This window comes from Musa acuminata, chromosome BXJ1-11, assembly GCF_036884655.1.
Source record: "Musa acuminata AAA Group cultivar baxijiao chromosome BXJ1-11, Cavendish_Baxijiao_AAA, whole genome shotgun sequence".
Taxonomy (NCBI): Eukaryota; Viridiplantae; Streptophyta; class Magnoliopsida; order Zingiberales; family Musaceae; genus Musa; species Musa acuminata.
This window is the reverse complement of record NC_088337.1, coordinates 32,890,750-32,915,421: the sequence shown is the minus strand read 5'-3', so window position 1 is coordinate 32,915,421 and position 24,672 is coordinate 32,890,750. Positions and strand designations below refer to the sequence as shown.

The following is a 24,672-nucleotide window of genomic DNA, read 5'->3' as shown; positions in this document are numbered from 1 at the left end:
CTGTGGGTTTAAAGGTGTGACACTGGGAATAGAGCATTTCGATTTCTTGTGAGAAACGGAGCGGATCATGTACAATTAAGTGTGAATTAATTAAATATATATTATCCTATAAAATTAGATTAAAAATTTTAAATAAAAATATCATAAAACATCTAGTTTCAATTACTCGAACACCATCGATTTTATCGATGAAAGTATGAAAATGATATATTAAAAAAAAATTTAACATTCCAATAAATTTTAGATGATGACAGATATCAACGTCGTTGGGTTAAGAGTAACTGTTGTGGATGAAGAGGAAGAGCGACGGCAAGAGATAAGATGATGATGCAAATCCCGATACTCTATGTTTGTGTTAGCGCCGATACAATTGCCGAGCGGTGCCGATGTAAATGTAGAGCATCGACATCTACGTCATTGGCTCACATCTCGTCATCGGTCTCCCTCATCATTCACAATAGTCATCCGTGACCCCTAACGACATCATTATTTGTCACCATTGAAAAGGACATTGAAATTATTTTTTTGTTTATCATTTTCGTACTTTCGTCGATAAAATTAATAATATTAGGATAAATAAAACTAAATATTTTATTTTTATAATTATAAAAATTCTAATATAAATTATAAGGTTAAAGATATTAAAAAGGTCTTATATAATTAACCTTGCTCGCATTCTAGAAACAAAAACGATAAATTGCAGTTGGAATTAAGAATAATTCAATAATTGGTTCCAAAAAAAAAAAAAAAAGGCGGCGCCGGTTGGGGTTGGGGGGTTTGAATCGACCTTTGAATGTGGAAATTTCAGAAAATGTTTTTGACATACATGACTAAATCACCTGCCAACAAAATATTCAAATAAGGAATTGACTACTTTGTGAATTGACCTGTTTGAAATTTCACAAAATATTTTTGATATCCATGACTAAATAACCTTCCAACAAAAGAATTGGAAAGAAATTATTAGACTCCATATGGAATTCATGACACATTCAAAGGACCATTAAAATAGACAATTCATTGTAGCTAAAATAAAACTTAGCTATTGTTAACTATCGTAACTATTTTGACATGGTAACTTAATTATTATGGATAATCTTCTCCTTAGAAGCTCTTTTAATGTTCCTTAATACTCATTCACGCCTTTCGGAAATCTTAATATCATTATATATTATAATTAAATCGAATAAAGGTCCACAGATTATGGCTGATGCTTTAGCAGTAGCAACATTGATCTGATCTGAAATCTTTTATTAATTGACTAACCGGACACGAATTACTATAAAGAATTCAATGCTATTTTAGATATGAATCAACGAGCATGTCGATAATTTAAAGAAGATTGCCATTTTTTACCTATCGATCATTTATCTTTGGCAAATCATCAGAGTTCAGAAGAAACCGCATTTCCTATCTCAACCAACCTCCAATGTTCGGGTCGAAGATTACAGACTGATAAATCATGGCTTTCATTTTTGGCCGAAACAAAAAGCTTGAATGCGACTGATGTATCGAGAATTATCCATCAACGTTTTATGTACATAATCTATATATGTAGAGAATCGATGAAAAGCTTAAAAGTCAATGGGTTAGCTCCTTGATCGAGCGGTCTCCATATACAAGAACGAATTCATATCAGCATGTTGTTTTTGATCAGATTGAGACGGGTTACCAACCTAATACCAAAATTTATCCTGCCTTTCTATTTTTGCTATTCACAGTGCATACATACACATTACCTTCATAATTTTAAGAGCAACCTTCTTATCGGCAGCGTATCTGCTGTTTCATTTTGCAACTCACATGGCTTACTTTACGCATCAAGCTCTACAGGGCATAATGGGACTTGCTAATGATGTGACCACATGGTATAGCAGTGTTCATCGAGAGGAACATATTAGCGACGAAACGAAGCACATTATTGCGGCATATTTTACACATTGCAAGTGAAAATAATATAAGCTCGGTAGGACTCGCGATTTACTTGTGGATGGATCGAGAAAAGAATAATAGCATCGCATGCTGGCGGAGGCAGACAGACAGGCAGGCAGGCAGGCTATGGGCTGGCCATCTGTTCCAGCGGCACAGGTGGTTTCAGTAGCTTCTTCAACGTATCAACGATGTTTGAAAAGGAAGGCCGCTGTCTTGGATCACTACATGAGAAGAAACAATATGTTACTGCTACTGCTGCAACGACAGAGTAATCCAACGTCACACGGATTACATGTCAAAGGACGAAATAGATAAGGTTCAGCCAGTGGAAGCAAATGTAAATTAAGAAACCTATAAAGCTGCCTACAGATGACCACTTGAAGACTCCAAGAGAATATAACATACCTAAGATATATATAATCATCAACAGTGACTAGTTCCTAGAATTCATGAGAACTTCTAGCCCAAGGTTGAACTTAAATGAGTATCACTCGGATGGTGATACAAATGAGTTCGCAGTATGAAGTTTCATCTGCCACAAACTCAACTCCAACCAACCATAGAACAGCTCGTTGGCGACCTATAGGCAACAAGTTTCTCGGTTTGGAAATCATCATGTCTCTCAAAGAGAAAAAGGCCAACAACTGCGCAAGCTGTTATCATAAACTCCAGAAAGATACTACTTTATTTGTGCACCTAGGTGTTGAACCATCTCATCCATTTCAAGAAATGCTATTGATGGATGCTGATTATTGATAAACATCACAAGAATGATGTACTTACTCAGCCCAGCATGATTCCATGAGAGCTGCTAACACGGGACAAGTATCTTGAGGAATTGCCAGCCTTCTATTCTGAAAGGCAACTGCTCCGACAACCTGCACATATCCCCCGTCAGACCTTCATATCCCATGAACATTCTGTGTGAAACTAAAAAGAATACCACCTAAAACAAGTTGTGGAAACTTGTCTAACTTGTGGTGTAAATTTACAAAAAAAAAAAAAAAACCATTACTGTAAATAAGCAAAAATAGTTCCTTGAAGAAGAAAATCTACTACAATAACCACCTGCGCAGGGTTAAGCCCACTCCAAGGTTGTTGCATTGTTAATAGCTCCCATAAGATCACCCCGAAGCTGTAAACATCACATTTTTCATTTGATGGTTCTCCACGAAGAAATTCTGGAGCCATCCACTCAGGCTGCAAAACCAAAAGGTAGTATGCTGACTGTACTGATGATACTAGCATGCTGACTGTCCTGATAATACCAAAAGAATGATGCTACATTTTCACAGTTGCCAATATCGAAAGTCAATTTCTAGAAGATATGCTTTCTGACTCGGTGTATCAAGACTAAATTAGTAAGTCAACATCTTCCATCACAAAAGCTGAAAACAAAATGTATATAGCTGGAACACCAATCCAAAGGTAACTTATTCCTTCTTTGATATTGACTTGCCAATTGACTGCAGCACTGACATTAAATTTCTACAAATTAGGGTATAATGCTAGCAAACTGATTTACCATATGGATCCCCATTAACGTATCATCTCATCCACTTTATCATCCAACATTGGGATGGACCAATACCATAGATACTACGAAGAATGTAATGTCGATTCTTAAAGCAGCAGCCATGTAGAAAACACTAGCCATGAAACAAAAGAGAATATAATGCCATATGAAGCAATATGTATTGGAATTCCTACAGAATTATATGATATATTTCTATCATTCTTATAATACATGTTAATGACTACTTAATAAGTGAGTAGAAGTTAAAGGAAAATGAATGCTTACTGTTCCTGCAACAGATTTTGATGATATGAAAGTATTAGCCTTGAATCTCGATAACCCAAAATCACAAACCTATAGCCAAAAGCTCAACAAAAGCATCACTATCAGTTAAAAATAGGCAAAACAATCAACAAGTGGTCTTAACTTACCTTCACTGACCAATTCTTGTCTACCAAAAGATTAGGAGTCTTCAGATCCCAATGCACAATAGGTGGATTTAGACAATGAAGATAATTGACACCTTTGGCCTGTAATTTACTTACGAATCATGAACTGCAAATCATGGTCAACTTTTTTGCCTTTTAAGTACCAAGCAAAGTAACAAACCACATCAAGGGCCATCCGCAACCGACGCCGCCTGTCCAAAATTTCCCCAGCAGCAGTTCTGTTTATGAGACGGTAAAGACTTCCCCTGTTTTCAAGCATACAATTTTAAAAATTAACACTAAATAATCAGACTTAAGACCAAATTTCTGTTCCTTCTGAATCTTAAGCAATATTACATGGGGATACCTAGGCAGATACTCGGTCACTATTGACAAATATGGTTGTTTTGTGACAGCTCCCATGAATAGTACAACATTTGGATGGCGAACCCGTTTCATTATAGCAACCTGCAGCCCAAAATGATACAAGGGTAGCCACATACATGAGATGATGATCATGTTGTATGCCACAAAGAAACAAAAGTATTAAATATGATGGTGTAAAAAATGCATAAATTATGTAAGAAAGGCCTGGTTTGTTTCACCGGGCAAAAGTTGGCCTGCAGGTTAAGAACTTGCAAGCAGCAGCTTCTACTCGATCTTTTTTTCTTTATAGTTCTGTATTTCATCAATTTGCTGTTGTACATTTCTTTTCTTGAAGCTACCTGTCAGTTTTGCAGGTAAGGTACCCTCAGATGCAAATTCTTAGTCAAAATATTCTTCTGGATGTAAGCAAACCTCACCAAGAAATCTTCTAACTGCAGACACACTTCACAGTTTGCAGACTGGGCAAGGAAACAAAGCCAACCTTAGCTGCAAAAGCCATCGAGACTTGACAAGCCATTGACAACCTATCGTAAAGTGACATGATAGACATCCTAGAAACCCTTGCAACCCATTATAACTCTTTGGCTGGGCTGTAATCTACCCTCTATATCACTAGTCTGTTTAATTAAATATTCACGACAACAGTTTCCTTTCATAACTAGTTACAGTGAGAAAAAAGAGAGAATAATGGCCAATACTCACCAAATCACTACTACACATGAAGAACTAAATTCATATTAAGCCATGCGTCATCGCCTTTCTTATCTTAATTCTGCTGAATAGTTAAAAACTAAGACACAGTTCTCATTTCCAATCCTTGATATGCAACGGCAATTATTAAGCATCAACAAATATTAGATGGTTTTGTGATTTATAGAATGTGTCAAGGCTGCTAAAAGTTATCCAGTATGTCTGTCAATCTATTACTTAACAACATACTTATACGATCGATCAAATTAGAGTCGAAGATTATATTATCACTGACAATTTATTCAAATAGTTTGATTTACCTCTCTCAGAAACTCCTTCAACTGATCTTCATGAAAGTCTTGATCAGCAAGAACCTTCACTGCAACATCCTGTGTCATGCATTGACAAAAGAGTTCAGTAAACTTGTGGCGTAGTGAGTCTTGATTGCTATATCAGAATCTTTCTGTAAAAAAAGATACCATAATAACATAGTTTTTATTTCTAAGGCAACAAGTTTACTTGCTACATTTTTAACTTTTTTTATCTAATTGCTTTTTAGACATGGTAACCACCTAGCTCATACCACGCATTTGAATGAATAGAATTAAAGTAGCAATGTTGTCGAGCAGCCAGCTACTTATGACTCCAAACTTGTAGAGTTCAAAAGAACTTCCAAGCTACAAATCAGGTGTCCACTTTCAGACTTGAAAAGCAACTTGCCAAGCTACAACAAAAAAGTTAATTGCCAAGTACTGACATGTGATTTCTTAACTATCTCATACAAGACCATGATATGCATGTCGCTATGCACATGCCAAGGCAAACTGCACATAACACAATTCCTGAATGCAAAGAAACATTAGGTCCCTAATTTCATAGAAGTACAGGTAAGAACATCACTATTTTGTGCTGGTGGTCCGGCATTATAGATGCCCATAGAGGACAAGAATGGAGTTTGTGCTGGTCAGCATGTCTTGTTAAGCCACCACAATTTTCACACACACTCAGCATGATCAAGATCCTGATACCAATACTATGCCGTCATGGTGCAGAATAACATGGACCAGCAGTTAAACCCATGGAGCATACACATCTATGCAATTTTTTTTTGGTTTCTGGAATGGCATATCAAAGAAAGCACCAGTATCTAAATTGCTTAAACAAGGAAACTTCCGGGCTATAATTGACAAGTTAGTTGTTAAATCAAGTCTAATAACCATATACAAGAAAATTATATATGAAGACGAGTCTAGAGTCTAACATGGGACATGCACTTCATCCTCACAGGTCAACCAATATAAAACTATTTGTCACAGAAAAGACAAAAGGAATTATTTCATCTGACGGTACAGATATATGATCTGAAATCTTAGGCACGGTATGTTTCCCTAAAATGTACCTTCAACATAAAATTTATATTTTGAACATGTATATCAACACACAACTGATATTAACTTGTAGAAACAATGGAACTTCAAAAGGATAGAGTCTTACTGATCCATGCCATTCAGCATGATAAACTGTCCCAAATGAACCTAAAGATAGAAGTTCTTATAAGCTGACCATATCAAAGAAATTATGAAGACTCGTTTAAATCATTTTAGAACAAAAAATACTAAGAAAGAATTAACTTCCAGGACAAGGTATTCAATATAAGAAGTACCAGCTCCAATTCGTTCCTTGATCTCCAACTTGTCCCATGATATCTCAAGCCAATCCATAGCAAGAGAAGGCTCCAGATTCAAGTATTTAGGTACTGTTGGAGGATTCCCCTTCTTCTCACCCTTGCTACCAATTGCCTTTACTTTTAAATGTCTGGAAGCTTCTATTTCAGATGGATCATAACAGTTTCTTGCAATCATACCTGCAACACAAGCCACCTAAAAATCTCCCTATCCATCATATAAGATCCATGTACAGATTATTTTGCAGCTGTAATAATGACTCCCAAGGGAAGTACTGTCCACAAGGAGCAAATGGCTCATACAACCATCTCATGATATGTATGTGAAAATTTCACCACAAGTAATTATACCAAAATAGTCAAGTTGTGTTTACTAGAAATCATTCTGAAGTTAACATATTTTCGGTTATGACTTGGTGCATGCACTCTCAATCTTCACTACCAAAGAAATAACCAACACGTAAACCATATACATACTTTCATTTTGTTTCCGATAGACAGTGTTACAAAAACAAGTTCACAACGAATCTTTATGGATTGAACTTCTAAAAGATTATGATGAGAAGTACCAAACATACGTGAGAAAGTTAATGGTAATGCACGTAAAATTGGTCTAGATGATAATGCCAACAGCTATAGTGATTCATCATCTTATATAAGAGGATTAGCCTAACTACTACTTCCAATAACTTCGTACTAAAAGTATTCTAAGATTTTTTTTTTAACTGATACATATATATTGGTCATGGGCAGTGTCATCCAGCCAACAGATCTAGGTTATAATGATCCAAACTACTGCTCGGTATGGTCCAGCCAATAGATCCACGTCTAGGTCATACTGCCAATATATTTATTCCACCTCACAACCATAGTGAAAATTTGTCACTGTTTGTAGTTTTGTTTTAAGAAAAGCAAAAATTCAACTACATATAATTGCAACACTACAAGGTGCCTAAGGCAAATGATCTGTGCAAAATTTACTGCAAAGATTACCTTAGAAAGCAAAAAAATAAAATAAACTTGTCATGTCTCATTAATGACATTTTTTACTCTTGATAGGTGGAGATAAGGAATAAACTGCAGAATCTGCAAGAAACATACCTGTTTGCTCTTGAACTAGCATCTGATTCCATGTCGTCTCAGAAGTATACAAGTTCTTACAACCAAGCAAATGGGGACCTTGGAACGGGGAGGGCAGAGACGAAAGCAAATTGCCATTGATGGATGAATCTGGATTATAGAATCTTCCTGGTTCACCAACTAAATCTACCACATATTCCCTGTTAAAATATACAATGAGGAAGGAAAGGATGTGAAAAATATCAAGAATTGTCAACTAATATGCAAGTAATGAAAAGATGAAAGTAACAATGGAAATATAAAACTTTTAGCTTGCGACATAACATGCTGAACACAGGACTCACCAAATTTATACAGCAAGCACTCTTTCATCAAATAATAATAATAATAATCTAACCAAACTATGCAGAAAACATGAATCAAGTGTCAGATGACAAGTACCAGCAATTTCAGCCAGTTCTGCCAAAGAAAAATAAAGCAGATAGAAGACCATAGGTTGATTAATGGATGTTCATCAAATACAATGTGTCCTTTCTCTATTCATTTTTGCATGTGTGGTAACTTAAATTAACAACTAAGTGAATGATAGGACATCACACCGGAACTCTGTTGTTCTCTTCAAGATTTGTTTGATGTAAGGAGATACTTTATGTGGAAAATCGCAAAATAACCCTAAGCTTAACAAAATGACCACTCATAAGTTCAAAAAAAAGAATGAACCAACAAAGCCACAAATGAAAATAGTTGACCTAATTGAAGATCTAGGCAATTTTATTAAAAGAACCTGTTGACTGCAAAGTGTGGGGCAGTAGTAGAACTTGAGAAAGTTATGACAGTTACCCAGTCATACAGACACTTAGTAGCATTTGGCTCGAACACAAGGACAGAACAATTTGTAATGTATATGTGTTTCAGTTGCAACCAAATTTATACACTCCACATGGAGGGACCCAGCTGGACATCAGCAGGACAACCACAGACCCGCCTATACCTAATCTACAACCCAGCCATGCATACTTATATACATGAATATATACTCTCATACATATAGTTCAGTGGACCTCATACAAATCAACAAAAAAAGAATCTTACCTGTTTCTAGACTCATCTTATTGGAATAGGTAGACATCTTAAGTTGTTGGACGTACTCGACTACTAATCCAGTATTCATCCTTCCTGTGGTTCTACCTCGAGATAGTTCCATCAAGTGCTATTAGACCCAAGTTCTACAAGGCTAGGTCCATGATTTTTTAGGTGCAACATTTGTTCATTGTTTCTGAACTTGTAAAGCTAAAGATGCTAAAAGATGTAAGAGCACCCAAGTGGTTCGACCTAATGTTACCTACCCTCAGATGCACCATTTGAGTCAACCTCAACATAGAGCAGCCTATACAGTGAGGAGTTAAATAGGATCTTCTGAACATCCAATCTGCACATGGTTGCACTATTATTGATCTTGAAAGTATAATGACTCGATCATAGACAAGGTTGTCCTCACCATTTATATATGTATATGTTTCAACTCATGTCACATCAAATTTTATGCTCCCCATAAATTTCAAGGACTTATTGGCGAACCAGGCAGATTTTTTATTAAATCAAGAGCTATCAATAGTGACTAATAAACAATTTTACATAGGGAATTACATGAGTATCAGGGTTCAGAACTTGCAAAAAGAAATTGTGACTTTAAATCTTGATTATACAAGATAATCTAAAATGATTCATCCAATCACTTGAGTTATTGAGCCATACAACCTAGTTTGACATGTCAGGCCACATTTTAATTAGGTGCACTACTTCACATCAGAAACAAGACTGGTGTGGAATATATACTAGACACTTTTGTATCCTGACCTAAATCCAAAGTTCTTCGATACAAACATTCAACACTTAAATGTGCAAGTCATAGTATCATGGAGCATAAAGCAACTTTAGGCTTATGGAAATTTACCTCGACAATCCTAGATAACAACTTATTAGATTTTCAGCTCTCATTATAAATGGCCTTGAGGAGATGCACGGTTGATACTGCTACGTAAGTCTAAATAAGTATCTTGAGGTTAAAGCAGCATCCAGACTACTAAATAATCTGCAAATCTAAGATGTCTGTCCTTTATAAGGATTTGAAATCAGAGCAGTAATACAAATGAACTCTTGGTAAGGACAGTACAGAAAGACTACCTGAATGACTGTTTGGCATCCTCAACTTTCACTAGGCAAGAAGAAGGATGCACTGAAGAACAGTACTTACAGCCATGAGCTATACGACATGGAATTCCTATGTAATCAGCCAGTTCCTGCATATCAACAGAAACAAAGTCGGTGTATCCAGTATTTGGAAAAAAATTAGAAGCATCTTTTCAATCCATTATCATCATCAGAAATCAAGTGAAACTCCTACTGATAGCATAAGAAAGCTACGATTGAAAAGAGCAAAGAGAAGGGGGTTTGAGTGGGGTGTGTTATTGATTGTTGTGATGTGTGTGTGATATGAAGAAAAGAAAATAGCTTACCTTAAAGAGAATGGCACGATGCCTACAAAGTCCTATAGACAAGTTGCCAATAGGAATGACAACACTTTTTTGACGTTTTCTTAATTCTTTGCTATACGACTTCCACAATCGATGAAGATCACCTTGCTCTGATTTGAATGCACCCCTTCAAACTCCCAAAAGATATATTCAGTTTCAACAGCTAATAGAAAGTTTCCAAGTAGTTGGGCAAAAATTATCATGGACTTACCCCATAAAGCCAGAAACAAGTCCGGCGAGTTTTTCTACAAGCTCTAACTTAGTTTCTGATGCATGGTAAAGCTCCAAAGCTCTGTTTTCGAGCTGTTTAAGGCTAAGATCAGCATACTTATCAACAAGGACAACTTCCATCGAGGACTCACTCGGATCAACTACTTGGAGAGCCGTCAATGAGGGCAACCTTTTACCAACCTCTGGTTCATTGCACATTGCCCACAAGTAAGGATCCATTCCCATAATGTTATAGAATCCATCAACTATCTTATCAGAATAAGACAAGCAACCATTGACCTGCAAAAAATAATAGATAGTAAAATTGTCCTACAGAAATAGTCAATAAATTTATGACAGAATTTAGCATTTAAATGGCATGCATTTTACAAAACCATCTCCTCCAGGACACCAGAATAAGGATGAATAAACTATCCTGTCCAATATTAATACACATGACAAAACCTCGATCACACTTTCGCCTTGCACCATGCTTGTCTAACCCACATAGAGCACATCGACAGGTTACGAATTTATCATAATTTCTTGTTTTGGGATCAAACATCAGCTTAATGATAATCAGACTACTCGTGTTTACTTTCCAATATTTATATGCAATACTTGTGATTTAATGCTGTGTGAACAAGGAAATCAAAAGATATGTAAGAACAAAAAACATCTAAGATCAGGTGACAACTTATCAAAAGAAGTCAATATTTGCAGCATGACAACATTGAGGAGGTGTGCCATTACTGAAAAGGATATAGAAGGAAATATCTAAATTAAATGAAGCAGAACTACTGAAGGTAGTTTGGATATCAATGAACTATAAATGTAGTTATTAAGCAAAGCAAGTTACTTATGGTTAACTATATTAGGAGAGTTAAAGAAAGACCAAAGAAAACTTTAAATAGAATTCTAAAAAGTGACTTGATTACCCCTACTTCTATCATGAGGAGAAATCAAAGGCAGAAAAGGATTCTAGCAATGAACTACAAATAGTTGTGGACTCGGGTTGTTGATGATGTTATTGTCGTATGCTGTATGGCTTGATTTTACCTACTTATTGATACTTTTAATTTTTGTTCTAACTTCTTCATCAGATATTAGCAATGAAACTGATTAATCATATCAGTGCAACACCATCCTATCTTGAATAATTAAAAACCTACTGTGGAAAATGTCTTGTAATCTTTCTAGTTGTTGGGGGTTGTGTGCATGCTAAAGCACAATCTATGCTTAAGAATGGATATGAGGTAATAAATTAGCAGGTAACTTACTGGAATAAGACACTAACATATGAAACTTCAACCTTTTTATATAGAAATTATAACTAAAACCAAGGGGGAGAATCCCAATTTAGATTGGGATCAGAAAGTCCAACTGTCCAATCCACCTGAACATAGAAGGTAAGAACATACGTACATGCCTGGACCTTTGGGATTGAAAGACGTATATAAAATCTTTCAAGCATAACTTCGTATGGGTTTCTGCGGAGATTTCAATTTCTCAGAAGCTATCGTGTTTATTTAAAAGAACTCGATGAATGAATTTCATAATGTCAGCAGATAATACAGACCATTCAAGTGGACTAGATCCTGTTTACTCTTTGGAATTTTGGATTGTCACGAAAAGATAAAATGAGAACTAATTAACAACACATATTAAAGGTTTAATCAAAAAATGAAGTAATAAAACACAATAAAAAAGCCTGAACCCAAAATGCATTCAAAAACCTGTCTCAGATCTCCTTTGAGCAAAGAGCCAGATCTATCTGGCAAAACATCATTATAATAAAAAAGTATATGCAAAAAGAACATAAACAGATGCCCAAAGCACATGGACGATGATTACAGAGCTCCAATAGGAGTTCTCCTTCAAACTGTAAGCCTTAAACAAACCAAACAAGAAACTAAAAGAGGGTCTACATTGACTTGTCATAAGAATCCAAGTTGAACTAGCCATAGCTACAAACATAATACATTTCTGGGTTTACTCATCAGAGGAAGTGAGGAACAAATGATTTAACAGCAACGATTTGCAAATTTAGGCATGTATCAGGTTTAAATAACAACATGTGAAATTGATCTCAGCAATTCACTTTATCTAATCAGTTTGAAATAGACGATATAAAAAGGACACGATCAGATAATTAATTATGCAAGAATATAGACACACAAATGAGAACTCTTTTTTTCTTTTCTTTTTTTGTTTTGCGGGGTGGGAGGCGGGTGGTTATAGAAGGGTTAAATGTTTAAGCGTTCCCCACTCGCACATCTATAGATAGAAAGCCTAAAGTCGTCTTCCTCAATAAAAAAGCAAAAGGACTAAAAGCCAGTAAAGAAGATTTAATTGCCATGTTCTACAAGAACCTCCACGACAAAGCCAGATCTGGTGATCAAGCTATTAGAAACCAAGTCATTAAGGAGGAAAACGTTACCCATAGTCGATACGACACCGTCTCCGAATCGGCCGAGACACCGCAAATCTCCTGAGAGTTTTCCAGCAGGAGGAGCGGCTGTCCGGCCAAGAACGCCTGCGACGTCAACCTGGTTGCCAGCGACGACTGCAGATAATAGCTCTCCCGCGCCCTCTGCGCCCAATTCCGATCAGCCGACTCATCCCTCAGATCCATGCCGCCGTCCACTGCCGCCAACAGACTGCCGCTCCCCTCCACGGTGGCAGTCGTCCCGGAGAGCACGTTCCCGTCCACCGTGAACAAGCTGCCGCCGAAGCTGCTGCTCCCGCCGCCGCTGGACAGCCGCTGCAACGGAATCAGGAAGCGGTCCTGGTCGCCGAACATTTCCGCCGGGGTCATCACACCGCCCCCCTGGGGTCCGACCAAGGGCCGGCGCTCCTCATCGAGGCCGGACCTCGGGCGAGTGCTCAAGAACCGGTTCCCGGGTTTCCAAGCGGCCGCTGGTGCCCGATCGCTGGACTCCACGAGCTGCTTCGGCGACGGGGGCGGGTGGCTCTCGCGATCAAAAGAAGGCGGGGGGTCGTTGGAGGAGGATGTGGGATGCCGAGGGAGGAGGGGCCGCCGATGGGGCATTCTCACGGACCGCCTCACGGGGATCACGAGCGCAGGCTCGCGGCATCTTTCGCTGTCTCCAGCACTCGATAAAACCCTCCCTTCCCCGATCCGAAATCACAAAAAGAGAAGCGATAAAGCAAGTTTACAGCAGTAGTGGTACGTACGCGTATACGTACCCAAATATAAGAGGAAGAAGGAAGAGAAGGCGGAGGCCGTCGCGGGACTCCGGTGTCCGGGTGGGGGCGAGGAGGAGTTCCTTAAGGCGACGACGAAGGCGGTGGGGGCGCGGAGAACACAAAAATAAATAATTAAGCGCTGCGGCGCTAACGTGCGCACAGTTTCGCACGTGGGAACGCTGCTCCGATACGGTCCACGTAGCGGTAGAGGGCAGCCGCGGTTGAACACGTTAGACGATGTCAGCGGCGGGCCCGCTTTCGAAGCTGGCCCCATCTGGCTTTCCTGCCGCGTCACCCCTGAAACGTTCGCGCTCCGCTCCGTTGGACGTCGCTTGGGGTCCGCAGAAGCGACGGGAAGAGGTGTTGCTGGCTACTATTCGCATCGAGCGCTTCCAACGGAGGCAGTGGGCGTAGTAAATGTAGCGAGTTCCGAGATGCAAGCATCCGTGGGAGTTAGGACCCTCGTGAATGCATGTGAAGGGAAGTGACGGCGGTGGCCGCTTTCGGGGAGCTTCTCGTTGTCCGAAACCCTATCGCAGAATCTAGTCGCCCCTCACCACCGCCAAGAGCTGGGCATATCCTTGTGTTGATCGGATGACACCGCTAAAGAAACTCTGCTACTGTTAAGACCGTGAGATCATGGAGATGGACAGTTTCTTCTTCCTCGGGGCATCCCCGAGGGGATAAAGATCTGCTGCAAACCATGTAGACATGAGACTGAGGGGAGCACAGCCTCCACCTTTGCCCAGTGTGTCCAATGGTGACATTGCGTAGCGTACACCATTTCAAGCCTTTTTGCTTCGAAATGGAATGCATCTCTGTAAAGTAGCAAGTAGATAAAAGAGTATACAGGTTTAGTGTTAGAAGATGGAAAGGGTAGACACTGAAAGAGGCTTTTAGGCTTTCCACTTGTAGAGACAAATGCAACTGTTGTGCACAGAGGAAACATTTCTGTGGCAGCTTGGAGATTAAGCCAGTGGAAAGTATAAGATAATAACAACAGCATTAAACAAGATGGACATGATTGCAAGCACCTGTTTAAAGAAATGAATGGTACAAGACCCTATCCTACTCAAAGAGAGGAGTGAGCTAAGACAAGAATAAGAAAGTGGAGGACAAGTTGTGTGTGAGCTAAAGCTGAGTATTTTGTGTCATAAATGAGTGGAATATGTTGGTTTCTGTATAAAGAAGTAGCTAGTGATTCTAATGGTTAGTGAGCTGCACATTAGATGAGACAAGTGGTGGGGGCTTCTTCATCTCCACTAATGGAGTCTGTGATGGAGAAACAACTAATGGTGACTTTTCTTTGAAGGGCCATTGTCCATCTACAAGGTCATGAGGTTCCCTGGCTTCTTTCTTCTTTTCTTTTTATTTTTGTGAAGGAAAGGGTCAATGTGTTGGATCAAGTTCAAGTGGCTTCTGAAAGAGTCAAGCACTCTGTTGGAAGCCTATAGAGCCACAACTTTGTGATGCTGAACCACAAGAAAGAGCATGGGATCATGGAGGTTTATGGTGTTAGGGAACAGGATCTCTGGAAGCACATTTATCCTGCTGGAATGAGGGTGTATAGCTTACCCCAAAATAAGACATTAATTAATCTTTGAAACTGCATCACCAAGTGACAACCATATTATCATGGGTTGCTAATGTTCCACACTAGCATAAACCTTTCTATCGGTTAGATATAATCATTTGATCTTGAACTCTGTCTCTGATCTATATCTAGTGTCTATATTTTTCACTGATTTGAAGTGCAATTTCTTGTTTCTTTTCCAAGGAATCCGCCCGGTTAGTAATCAAAGATTCCAGACATTCATATCCAACACCATCCCAACATAATCACCAACACTGATTCCAAAATAACTCATTTGTGAATATTATCCGACATAACCTGATTGAACTTATTCAACAATTCAGATCATAGCTTTCACCTATCATAACTGCACCCGAAAAATTGGACCAGGAGCTTTGTATTATCGCTGTAGAACAGGAAGGCTAAGAGTGCTCACTTAGCCATTTGGCTGAGACTAAATCCATTCCTTTGGATTGATGCATGCATCTAAGAGTTTCCATTCTTCGCTTCCTTCTTCTGGTTTCTGTGGCAAAGTTCATTCCATTCGTTAGTTTGTGCATGCGCATGGCATGGAGATGGAAAGAAAGGGGAGTTGCTTAGCATACATGATCGTATTCCCACCGAGCAGTCAATGGAAGGGAAACAAGAATACTTTCAATTCGTCCACCCGTCTTCAGTCCAAATGTTGTACCACGATCATAAACCTTCAGAATGGACACATCGCAACTAATGTTCAGTCCGATACAGACTCCTAGACTGCAAATGCATGTTATTTTCTCTTTGCTTACCAGATTGAATTCCACATAACGTCCCCTTCTTAACTGTTGCCATGCCTTATGCTGCTCGGTAAAAGGTGTGTCTTTCCTTCGCTCTATAATAGGTACGTATGCTCGAACAACAGACCTTGCACACTCTGAAAAAGACATTAAATAAAGTTAGCACAATTGCTGAATAGTTCTAAAATATATTTCACGTGTCTTTCCCTCGCTCTACATGAGCGGATACAGACAAAATGATGCATATAGTTATCACTATTGGTTACATGAGAGTTTATGTGCAGGATTACCAGTAGAGAAAGCCAGAAGCATCTCCTGATCATAGTCATTAAGATCATCAAAAAATATGCCACCAAGCCCACGCCTTTCACCACGGTGCTGCAGAAAACATCAAATGATAAAGGAAGAAGAAATTAAATTTAGAAAACTTTTTTTATTTTTGCATCGAATGTGAGCAGAAAACAGATGCTGTCACCTAACTAACTCATTTTCCATAACGATGAAAAAGCTAGAGAAGAACTTTCTAAAAGAAAATCTACACAAGAATGAAATCAACTTTCTAAGGATACATGCACCTAGGGTTGGCATTACGCATGACTTATGTCACATGCCATGTTAAATTGTGTCACACACTGCTGGCTCATGAGGTTCACATGCCCATGCATGTTCATTGCTAGCCTTGTGCATGCCATGTGGCATGCAGCAGCATCACAAAAATATTTAAATGAATAAATTCATAATCATCAGATATTCACTGTCAACTATCTATACATCATGCAGCTGGCAAACAGCAATTAAGCATCACATTTCTAAAGCATAAGACAAGTAGGATAATATCTTAAAAACATAATTCCCACTTATAACCATCAGACCTAGGCCTACGTAGACCATAAGCTTGCTAAATAAAGCTGATCTCTCCAAATTTTCACCAAAATGGTCACAAACAGTACCATCAGTAACTAAAACAAAATAGGAACTCACTTAACAAAAGAAAAGAAAAACATCGGAAGATGTACCTTTATGAAGAAATAATCATCACACCATTTCTTGAATCTGGGATAGAAACTTGGATCAAATTTGTCACATGCTTCCTTTTGGACCTAAAAAGACACAAGCTAAAATCATAAAATGTTGAACTTACATAAGACAATTTGAAGTCAGATGGTACAGATGCATATAATTTAGAGGATGCTGAAATGACGAAATCTAATAAACCAGACAGGTTGCTGGACCAAAACAATACATGACACACAAAACAGAAGTGGGAAGTAGAAAAACTGAAAAATTTAAGTAATCAGCTTATTAACTGAAAGATGAGCAAAACTATGTCTTCACTCTGTCCACTTCCAAAATTTTACAAAACAATATATATAGCTAAAAAAGAGGCAATACGTTAGTGCAACCATTTCTTTACTTTTCTGCTAATCATATTGCAATTTCTGATGTAAATGATCAATATAATCCAAAATTATAATGATAGACATCGGGTGATTTAAAGTTTAAACATACCCTATGGAAATGTTTTACATCCTCCTCAAAGATATAAGCCGGAGTGAAATCTGTGCCACCACCAAACCACCATTGCCTAGGTGCTCCAGGGGCATCTGCAGGCAAATACAAGAATTAGATAATAAAAAACACTATATGTATTCATTAATGTCATGTTTTATAAATTGTGGCAGAGAACTAAGATGAAATCGATTATAAAGAAAACAATGTTACATAGTCGTCTTTAAGATGATATGATGAAAGAGCATCAGGGTCCACTTGTTGATGCAAAGTTGAAAACAACATTTGCATTAATTTGCTTTTAAAACCTAATGAGAACAAGCCATGCTAACAACTAAGTCTCCATGAGTCATGATGATCATGATAATCACAAACTCATCAACAAATGCTACAACGTGCACCTTACTTCTTAAAATACAACAAAATGACATTTGCCCAACAAAGATAGGGAAATAGTCCTCCTTCTTGCGATCAGAAGTCTCTTTTTTTTGTTTAGATATTTTTGGAAACAATTAGTAAAGAATTGAACCAATTACCTTATAAGATATGTCTACGAGTTAAACATGGTCTGATACATTGATGCATTACATCAAGCATGACCACGTTGCAGAAAATCCTATAATACTTGCTAAATTAGTTCTTTCTCACACATTTGAGGAAACAAAATTGAGCATGAGGCATAAAAAGACCCTCTTATGTAGATAGACACGGTGCTGGTATCGTGAGATAAAGAACTGAAAAGATTGAAATGTTAAAGGAAAGTCAAATTACAAAAAGTTGAGGATGCCTTAGTAAATTGAATTAGTTTCATAAGAAGCAAAATGACTATGATGAATGGGAAAAATGAAAACTAAATCAGTTTCACAGGAAATACAATTCACCTTGACTAAATTGACCTACTGTTATATCATCTTAGAGCATGCCTACTGTTAGGTATGCAGATTTAAGCTCATAGACATTCCTTTACCAGAACTAAAAGACATCCTTGGAGCTTCTCGTGCAAAGCATAACAAGCTATCGTACATGAGAAAAACATTTCTAAATAAATAACATTCAACTGCACAGTTGGAATCATCATGAATCCTTTATAATTGTTCACAACAGAGAAAAAAAAAACTCTGCAAAAGGTACCTTTTGTTGCATCAGTTTCAAAGTATCGATAGTTGAAATGCAATGTTGGGGCAAATGGATTCTTTGGATGCAAAACCTACAAAACAAGAACCAATCTGCTTAGGCTAGTCGACAAACAATCATCTGTATATTTACTTGGATGATGCAACAGCCTAATCAAATAATAGATTTTGTGCCAACTCTTGAAATTCTCCAAGAAGAGATGAGTTGGTTCTCTATAAGACAGAGAAAATTATCTGTCTGGAATTAATGATGTGTTTAGAAGGTATAATACATATGGTTTTAAGTTAAAAGCATTTGGTAGCAGAAAAAGATCAAGTCGAAGACCTTAGACATCAGAAAATTTTAGGTGACAGAAAATGGCACAAGAAATAAAGATCAAATATAGTGCCACTAAGAAGAGCCATGATAGTCTTCCTAATGCAAAGTGTAGCTTATACAGAATTAAAATGCCAAAAAAGTCATTAGAGGGATGAAATCTCCATACTCAGAAAAACTTAAAAGCCATAAACAATTATTTTGGTGACTTCTAGGCACTTGGGACCTTGCACTTTTTCTACAGTCTAACCCCCTCAACAAGACTGTGGTACGTATACCAAAATCGAATTATGACTCACTGAAGGATCTAGTATTTCCCCTGAAGTGTAATCCATTTGTGGATCAGACCACCAAATACTTCTCTAATTCAATGTCAGATTTTTTTTTTTCCGTGTCGATACCGGGAAGTATAAGAAAGGAGAGTAGGGGTATCTTTGTTAAACAAAATTTGTTAACGCATTCTTATTCAGACATTCTTAAGTCTAGCTCTTATAATCCCTATGAAAGAAATCCAATACTCTATCCCAAAAACGAACCCAATGATCTAAAGCTCAGAACTTTTAAGTTCTTGCATAAATTGCTTCTTTAACAACTAGAGTCCTAATTCTCAACATCGTCACGCCAGTCACTTTCATTCGAACCAACCAAGCAAAAGAATGTAGCTCGACGAGATTTCCAACACATACCGAACTGATCCCAGCAGCGAAGAACGGCACAGGTCCAGCCTTGACCGAAGAATTCCCATTACCAGATACAGCTTCTCCCTTGGCAGCCCGGTAGGCCTCCGGCGGCATAACACCATACACCACGGACACATTAACCCCGGCCTTCTCCCACACCCCTCCGTCCTGCAGCACCCGGCTGATCCCACCGCCTCCTCCCGGCCGCGACCAAACATCCTCCTTGAACTTCCCGCCGCCATCGGCCGCCTCAATAGCGGCGCACACCTCGTCCTGGACCTCCCGTATCATCCGCTCGAAGCGGGCGCGGACGGAGGCAGACGCAGCGCCGTGGTGGCCATCGGCGGCGCGGAGGAAGGTCTCCGGCCTCTCCTCCTCGGGCGTCTCCTTCTCGATGGCGACGGCCGCGCGGACGGCGACGAGGCGGGGGGTTCGGGGGCGGGAAGGTGCGGCGGTAGCGCGGCGGAGGGCGAGGAGGGAGGGGCGTCTGAGGGTACGCTGGGAGGAGGAGGAGGAGCGCGATGGGGCGAAGAGGACGAGAGACGCGGCGGCGGCGGCAGCAGGCATTGCTGTCGAGAGATGGAGACGGAATGAGAATGGAGAATTAAGGAGAAGGGGCGAGACGGTTATAAGGAGTTCCGGTCACCGCCGACGGCCCCTGGTTTAGGAGTGGGGGTAGTGATGGTATGCCGTGGAATGGATGCGCGTGTTATTTATTCCGGATAAGAAGATGGATGTGATTACCGATTCCCGATTGGCGGACAGTCGAGTTCTCCGACGTTTCCCTTATCCCATGTGAAACGGTGAGGTTGCTGCATCGATTCGAACAAGTCGAATACACACAAAAACCAGTGGTATTTGTCCCTAATAAGAACAGGAAAAGATAAGTTAGGACCTGTGACTGATGGACTTAAAATAAGATCATTTACACTCATCGATCGAAAGAACAAATCGTGAATTGACTAATAATGGGTGGAGTCGGGGCTGCTGAATCTGTGGGCATTGGCCCCCAGTAAAAGGGTTGACTATGGGAAGCTTCATTCTAAGTTAGACTAAGTAATTGGATTTAGAGATAATTATATATTTATCTCCTATGTATAATTATGATTAGTATTCCGATCTCTATTAATCCATCACCCGCTGCCCCTGTTGATCTGTTTAAGAAGGTTAAACCAACAACTGTAATTGTCACCATCTGTTTAAGAAGGTTAAACTATTTCACATAGATTATCGAATTTAATTACATTAAAGTACTTATCACAGGCTATAGAGTTGACGTACATTAATTGCTGTCATCCCCAGCTACCGTTCGATTCGATCGATTCACACCAGCACGAATCGCAAAGCACATCCAGCGATGCGATCGCGATCCACCGACACATTGGCTCTTACGGGGCGTAGAATGTAACGGATGGCCCACCAGGACGCGCAATTGTAGTTACTTGTCGTGTTTCCGTGTGCCCAAACCGGCGACTTAGTCGTGTCCGACGGCGTTTCTTGGGTCGATACATATAATCTTAATTATTACCTCAAAAATCAATATATTAATTAATCACTTGGCAAGGAAAAAGGGAGAAAAAATAATAAATTTTGGCCAAAAAATAATTTAATTTTATTTAATTTAATAACAATGAGTTCCATTTCTGAGATGGCTTTTACTTTTTCTCAGTGCCAGAAAAAAAAGGAAAAATGATAGATACAGCTTGTCAAACATAAGCTGAAAATTTTGTATGTGGTTGAGGTCAACGTCGGCAAATTTTGTGATCCGAATCTCTCGACATCGGCAACGCTGGCGTTTGGATCAGGCGACCTCGGGCGGAGGCGGAAGGTTGAGGTCGACGTCGAAGGGAAGCCTCGTCGGCGGCGCCGCCGGCGAGAGAGAGTAATCCATGGCGAAGGAACAACCCCCCATCCCGACGCCCATGAACCCGGTGGAGGCCACTGCCCGATCCATGGCCACCGGGCTGCGCGGCAGGGAGGAGCGGGCGGACGCGTGGCCCAGCTCGAGATCGAGCGGTGTGAGGACTGCTGCGGCTGCGGTGGCCTTCGAGGAAGGGGTGGACGACTCGACGGTGCCGCTGCTGCTGGTGGGGCTGAAGGGGTTGGCGAGGGCGTGGGGAGGACCGGGGCAGGGGAAGTTGGTCTTGGCACTGAGGCCGCGGAACCGGAGGGCAGCGGCGTCGTAGGCGCGTGCCGCCTCCTCAGCGCTGGCGAAGGTGCCGAGCCAAACGCGGGTCTTCTTTACTGGGTCGCGGATCTCCGCCGCGTACCGCCCCCACGGCCGCTTCCTCACGCCCCGGAACCGCGCCTCCTTAAGCTCCCTCTCTGCCTCGCCGCCCTTCGCTGCCCTCGGAGCCATCGCAATTTCCCCACCAAGGATTCAGCTTCGAAGCAAGGCGAACGAGAGAGAGAGCGAGAGAGAGAGGCTGCCTTGAGGTGGAAGGGGAGACGCGGATGAGGTTATATAGGGAGAGAGACCGAGAGCGCGGAAAGATAACGGAAAAGGAGAGAGCGGCGGCTTGACCGAGCTTGGCGGCCGCCTTGGGAGATGGCAGTGCCTAACACGCACAAAAACGAAAACCAAAATAGAGCTGTCACGTCGCCATAAAAGCTTTTGGTTTATTGGATTTTGGTGGGCAATCGATTTAGCCCAGAAACAGAGAATGACATCCCAATCATCGTTAAATGCAATCGTCCGGTCAACTCTGATAATAAGTGGACAAGCGCCTACGGTCGATGGGGGACGCGGTCAACGCGACACGTGGGTTACGCCAGACCAGTGGCGGCGCTCTCTTTTCCGCGTCTTCCAACGAGAATGACGGCATATAATGTCCGACAGATAACGGCGGTTTCTTGGGAGGCGGAAGCACATAGAAAGTGGTACGAGTAAGCGATGCGGTGAGTAAAACAAGGAATTACAATTTTATTACAATTATTAAATCAAATTTTTTATTATCTTACCATAATTTCAATTTCATATTACCAATTATTTTTAATGCCAAAATTAGCAATTATGATCAAAGGACAGATCACAACATTAGATGAATCATCAAACTGTTACTGGTAACTCGTGAGTTGATTCATTTTGCTGAAATGAGCTGAACATGTAGAGCAGAGAACTGCATAGTTTCTCACGTCCTCGCGCGTTACGCTGTTAGCACGAAGCAGCACATAACCCATCACTCTTAGGAGGAATCCGACGTGGTCTCCGAGGGAGGGTAGCCGATGCCGTGGCGAGTGTTGGGAAACACCATGAACACCGAGCTCGCTATGGCGCCCAGCACCGGAGGCAACACCATCAGCGCCACCTTCTGCTGGGACCCGAAGGAGGGGTAGAAGCAGGAGACGGAGTTGGAGTCCAACAGAGAGATCGCTGCGAACACCACCAGCGCGAAAAACGCGTGCACGAAGTCCCCGAAGCGGAGCTTGTACTTGGAGAGGTCGACGGAGCCGGAGCTCTCGTCGGAGAACGGCCAGAGGCCGTCTTTGGTGGCGACGCCGTAGTGAAGCTTCCCGTCGCTCCCGGTGTAGCTGTCGGTGAACGAGGAGAAGCAGCAGAAGAAGCCGCAGAAGCACAGGAGGGCGCCGGTGAGGTACTTATTAACGACGTGGCAATCGCCCTTGTTGGTGAGGAGCGGGTTGAGGAACTGGTAGATGAAGACGGTGCCGCTGGGGAGGACGCGGATGAGGTTGCCGAAGCCTTTCAAGGTCTTGTCCGCCACGGTCTTTGTGGCCTTGGAGGAGCTGGTTAGCGACTCTGTTTGGTCTCCTCCCGCCATGCTGCTGTTAGCTGCGATCCTTCCAACTCTACACCTCTACTTATGGGGAGACCGTAAGTGGTGGTGGAGATGGTGATGATTGCTTGCAAGAACGACATGCTTGCCACCTAAAGGTCGCTGGTTATCCTTCAAAGTGATGCCAAAGCTGAGGCTTGGTTGGTGGATACGGCTTGAACGTTAGTTCTTTCCCTTCTCTCCACCATCACTACTGTGTTCCCTCCCATATTCCTTATGCTCTGCAAGTGCTTATGAACTTGTACTTTTCTGATAACTTTCCACACACCGTTTGTCGTGAATCTGAGTTTGACATCGCGTAGGTTTCGTGTCAAATGCAGGCTATTGATTCGGACTAAAACTTCACCTAACAGTCGATGCTTTCGCAGCAGATCATCTGATGCTGACATGCATGCATGCTTGCAAGGGAAAACCCTTAGTCCTGAACAGTACGCAATGCACATAAATGAGGGAGGAGTGCCATGTCCGGGAACACTGCGAGGAAAGTTTTCCTTGGCAGCGCATTCAGGTGACGTTGTGCTCGTCAACCTGCAACCAGAACGAGATTCTAAGCATCTCGTGTGATGAGGTGAAAGCTTGCTGCTTCACGAAGACACCAACTGCAGAATGTGTTTGGTGTAACTTCACGCGGCAAATGGGTTCTTCCGAGGTGGCATTTCTATCAGCCAATGGACCTTTCTTACCTTCGATTCTCTTGTTTCAAACCCCAAGCACATAGGAAACTTTGTTCTACTTGATTAATCTACCTTAATATGTATATGAAATCTGCATCGCCTTTAATTACTTGTTGCATCTTAAGTGGCTGACAAACATGCCACTAATTTAGAGGCGGCGTTGTAATGCAAAGTTCTCACGCATCTACCATTCAAAGATGGTTTCCACAAGTCTTTTCTCTTCTTGACTATACTTCAATTTTTCTTGCTGAAAAATATGAGATAATTAGCCCATGCATTCATTCAATAAAAAGTAAATATATAGCAGAACAAATGTTGCTTATCAAAGTCAACATTTCATCAAATCTAGTCTAACATCACTACATAACGTTACAATGCACACTGTACAAGAAGAAGAAGAAGAAGAAGAAGAAGAAGAAGAAGAAGAAGAGATCTAAAACTGTGCATCTAATCTTCTTTTTCTTCCTCGACAATCATTTCTGTTCTTATCCGTCATTCAAAAACATCGACTGCTGCATATCGACTAGGAGTGCGTGCTACTCCAGC

General features: G+C 40.6%; 4 protein-coding genes across 7 annotated transcripts; all 4 read right to left on the bottom strand.

Annotated features, from left to right (window-relative positions):
* Window positions 1-1,677: 1,677 nt before the first annotated feature.
* On the bottom strand, window positions 1,678-14,360 carry LOC135597784 (serine/threonine-protein kinase CTR1-like). Of its 3 annotated transcripts, XM_065091250.1 has the most exons (17): window positions 13,672-14,354; window positions 12,902-13,593; window positions 10,463-10,761; window positions 10,234-10,378; window positions 9,902-10,017; window positions 7,739-7,917; window positions 6,617-6,817; window positions 6,448-6,488; window positions 5,274-5,342; window positions 4,482-4,601; window positions 4,244-4,344; window positions 4,058-4,142; window positions 3,880-3,978; window positions 3,734-3,802; window positions 3,001-3,132; window positions 2,716-2,810; window positions 1,678-2,153 (listed from the first exon to the last, which is right to left on the bottom strand). In XM_065091250.1, the coding sequence occupies exons 1-17, from the start codon at window positions 13,943-13,945 to the stop codon at window positions 2,057-2,059; spliced, it is 2,814 nt and encodes a 937-aa protein (XP_064947322.1). In that variant the 5' UTR covers window positions 13,946-14,354; the 3' UTR covers window positions 1,678-2,056. The 3 variants fall into 3 exon arrangements, with proteins under 3 accessions (XP_064947322.1, XP_064947323.1, XP_064947324.1); XM_065091251.1 differs by lacking the exon at window positions 3,734-3,802 and having other exon boundaries at window positions 13,672-14,360; XM_065091252.1 differs by lacking the exon at window positions 4,482-4,601 and having other exon boundaries at window positions 13,672-14,348.
* Window positions 14,361-15,507: 1,147 nt separating this feature from the next.
* LOC135585368 (oxygen-dependent coproporphyrinogen-III oxidase, chloroplastic-like) lies at window positions 15,508-20,359 on the bottom strand. 2 transcript variants are annotated; one of them, XM_065091254.1, is made up of 8 exons: window positions 19,665-20,356; window positions 18,661-18,736; window positions 17,530-17,624; window positions 17,037-17,120; window positions 16,311-16,398; window positions 16,033-16,157; window positions 15,850-15,948; window positions 15,508-15,767 (listed from the first exon to the last, which is right to left on the bottom strand). In XM_065091254.1, the coding sequence occupies exons 1-8, from the start codon at window positions 20,223-20,225 to the stop codon at window positions 15,699-15,701; spliced, it is 1,197 nt and encodes a 398-aa protein (XP_064947326.1). In that variant the 5' UTR covers window positions 20,226-20,356; the 3' UTR covers window positions 15,508-15,698. The 2 variants fall into 2 exon arrangements, with proteins under 2 accessions (XP_064947326.1, XP_064947325.1); XM_065091253.1 differs by having other exon boundaries at window positions 15,850-16,157; window positions 19,665-20,359.
* Window positions 20,360-21,246: 887 nt separating this feature from the next.
* On the bottom strand, window positions 21,247-22,148 carry LOC135596681 (ethylene-responsive transcription factor 11-like). Its single transcript, XM_065088740.1, has one exon. It carries the CDS (start codon window positions 22,015-22,017, stop codon window positions 21,460-21,462), a length of 558 nt encoding a protein of 185 aa, XP_064944812.1. The 5' UTR covers window positions 22,018-22,148; the 3' UTR covers window positions 21,247-21,459.
* Window positions 22,149-22,715: 567 nt separating this feature from the next.
* On the bottom strand, window positions 22,716-23,645 carry LOC135596680 (protein DMP2-like). Its single transcript, XM_065088739.1, has one exon. It carries the CDS (start codon window positions 23,435-23,437, stop codon window positions 22,844-22,846), a length of 594 nt encoding a protein of 197 aa, XP_064944811.1. The 5' UTR covers window positions 23,438-23,645; the 3' UTR covers window positions 22,716-22,843.
* Between the last annotated feature and the right edge of the window lie 1,027 nt (window positions 23,646-24,672).

Bases quoted from the DNA above. Each gene is read 5' to 3' on its own strand.
- LOC135585368 (XM_065091253.1), bottom strand. From the start codon at position 20,225: ATGCCTGCTGCCGCCGCCGCCGCGTCTCTCGTCCTCTTCGCCCCATCG. The intron at 17,625-18,660 runs GTACCTTTTGCA...ATTTGCCTGCAG, and splicing joins TGAAACTGATGCAACAAAAG to ATGCCCCTGGAGCACCTAGG. The intron at 16,158-16,310 runs GTAATCCTGCAC...TGTCTTTTTCAG, and splicing joins GCTTCTGGCTTTCTCTACTG to AGTGTGCAAGGTCTGTTGTT.
- LOC135596681 (XM_065088740.1), bottom strand. From the start codon at position 22,017: ATGGCTCCGAGGGCAGCGAAGGGCGGCGAGGCAGAGAGGGAGCTTAAG.
- LOC135596680 (XM_065088739.1), bottom strand. From the start codon at position 23,437: ATGGCGGGAGGAGACCAAACAGAGTCGCTAACCAGCTCCTCCAAGGCC.
- LOC135597784 (XM_065091250.1), bottom strand. From the start codon at position 13,945: ATGGGGCCAGCTTCGAAAGCGGGCCCGCCGCTGACATCGTCTAACGTG. The intron at 7,918-9,901 runs GTAGTCTTTCTG...ATATTTTAACAG, and splicing joins GATGCCAAACAGTCATTCAG to GGAATATGTGGTAGATTTAG. The intron at 6,818-7,738 runs GTATGTTTCTTG...CTTGTGTTGCAG, and splicing joins GCTAGTTCAAGAGCAAACAG to GTATGATTGCAAGAAACTGT.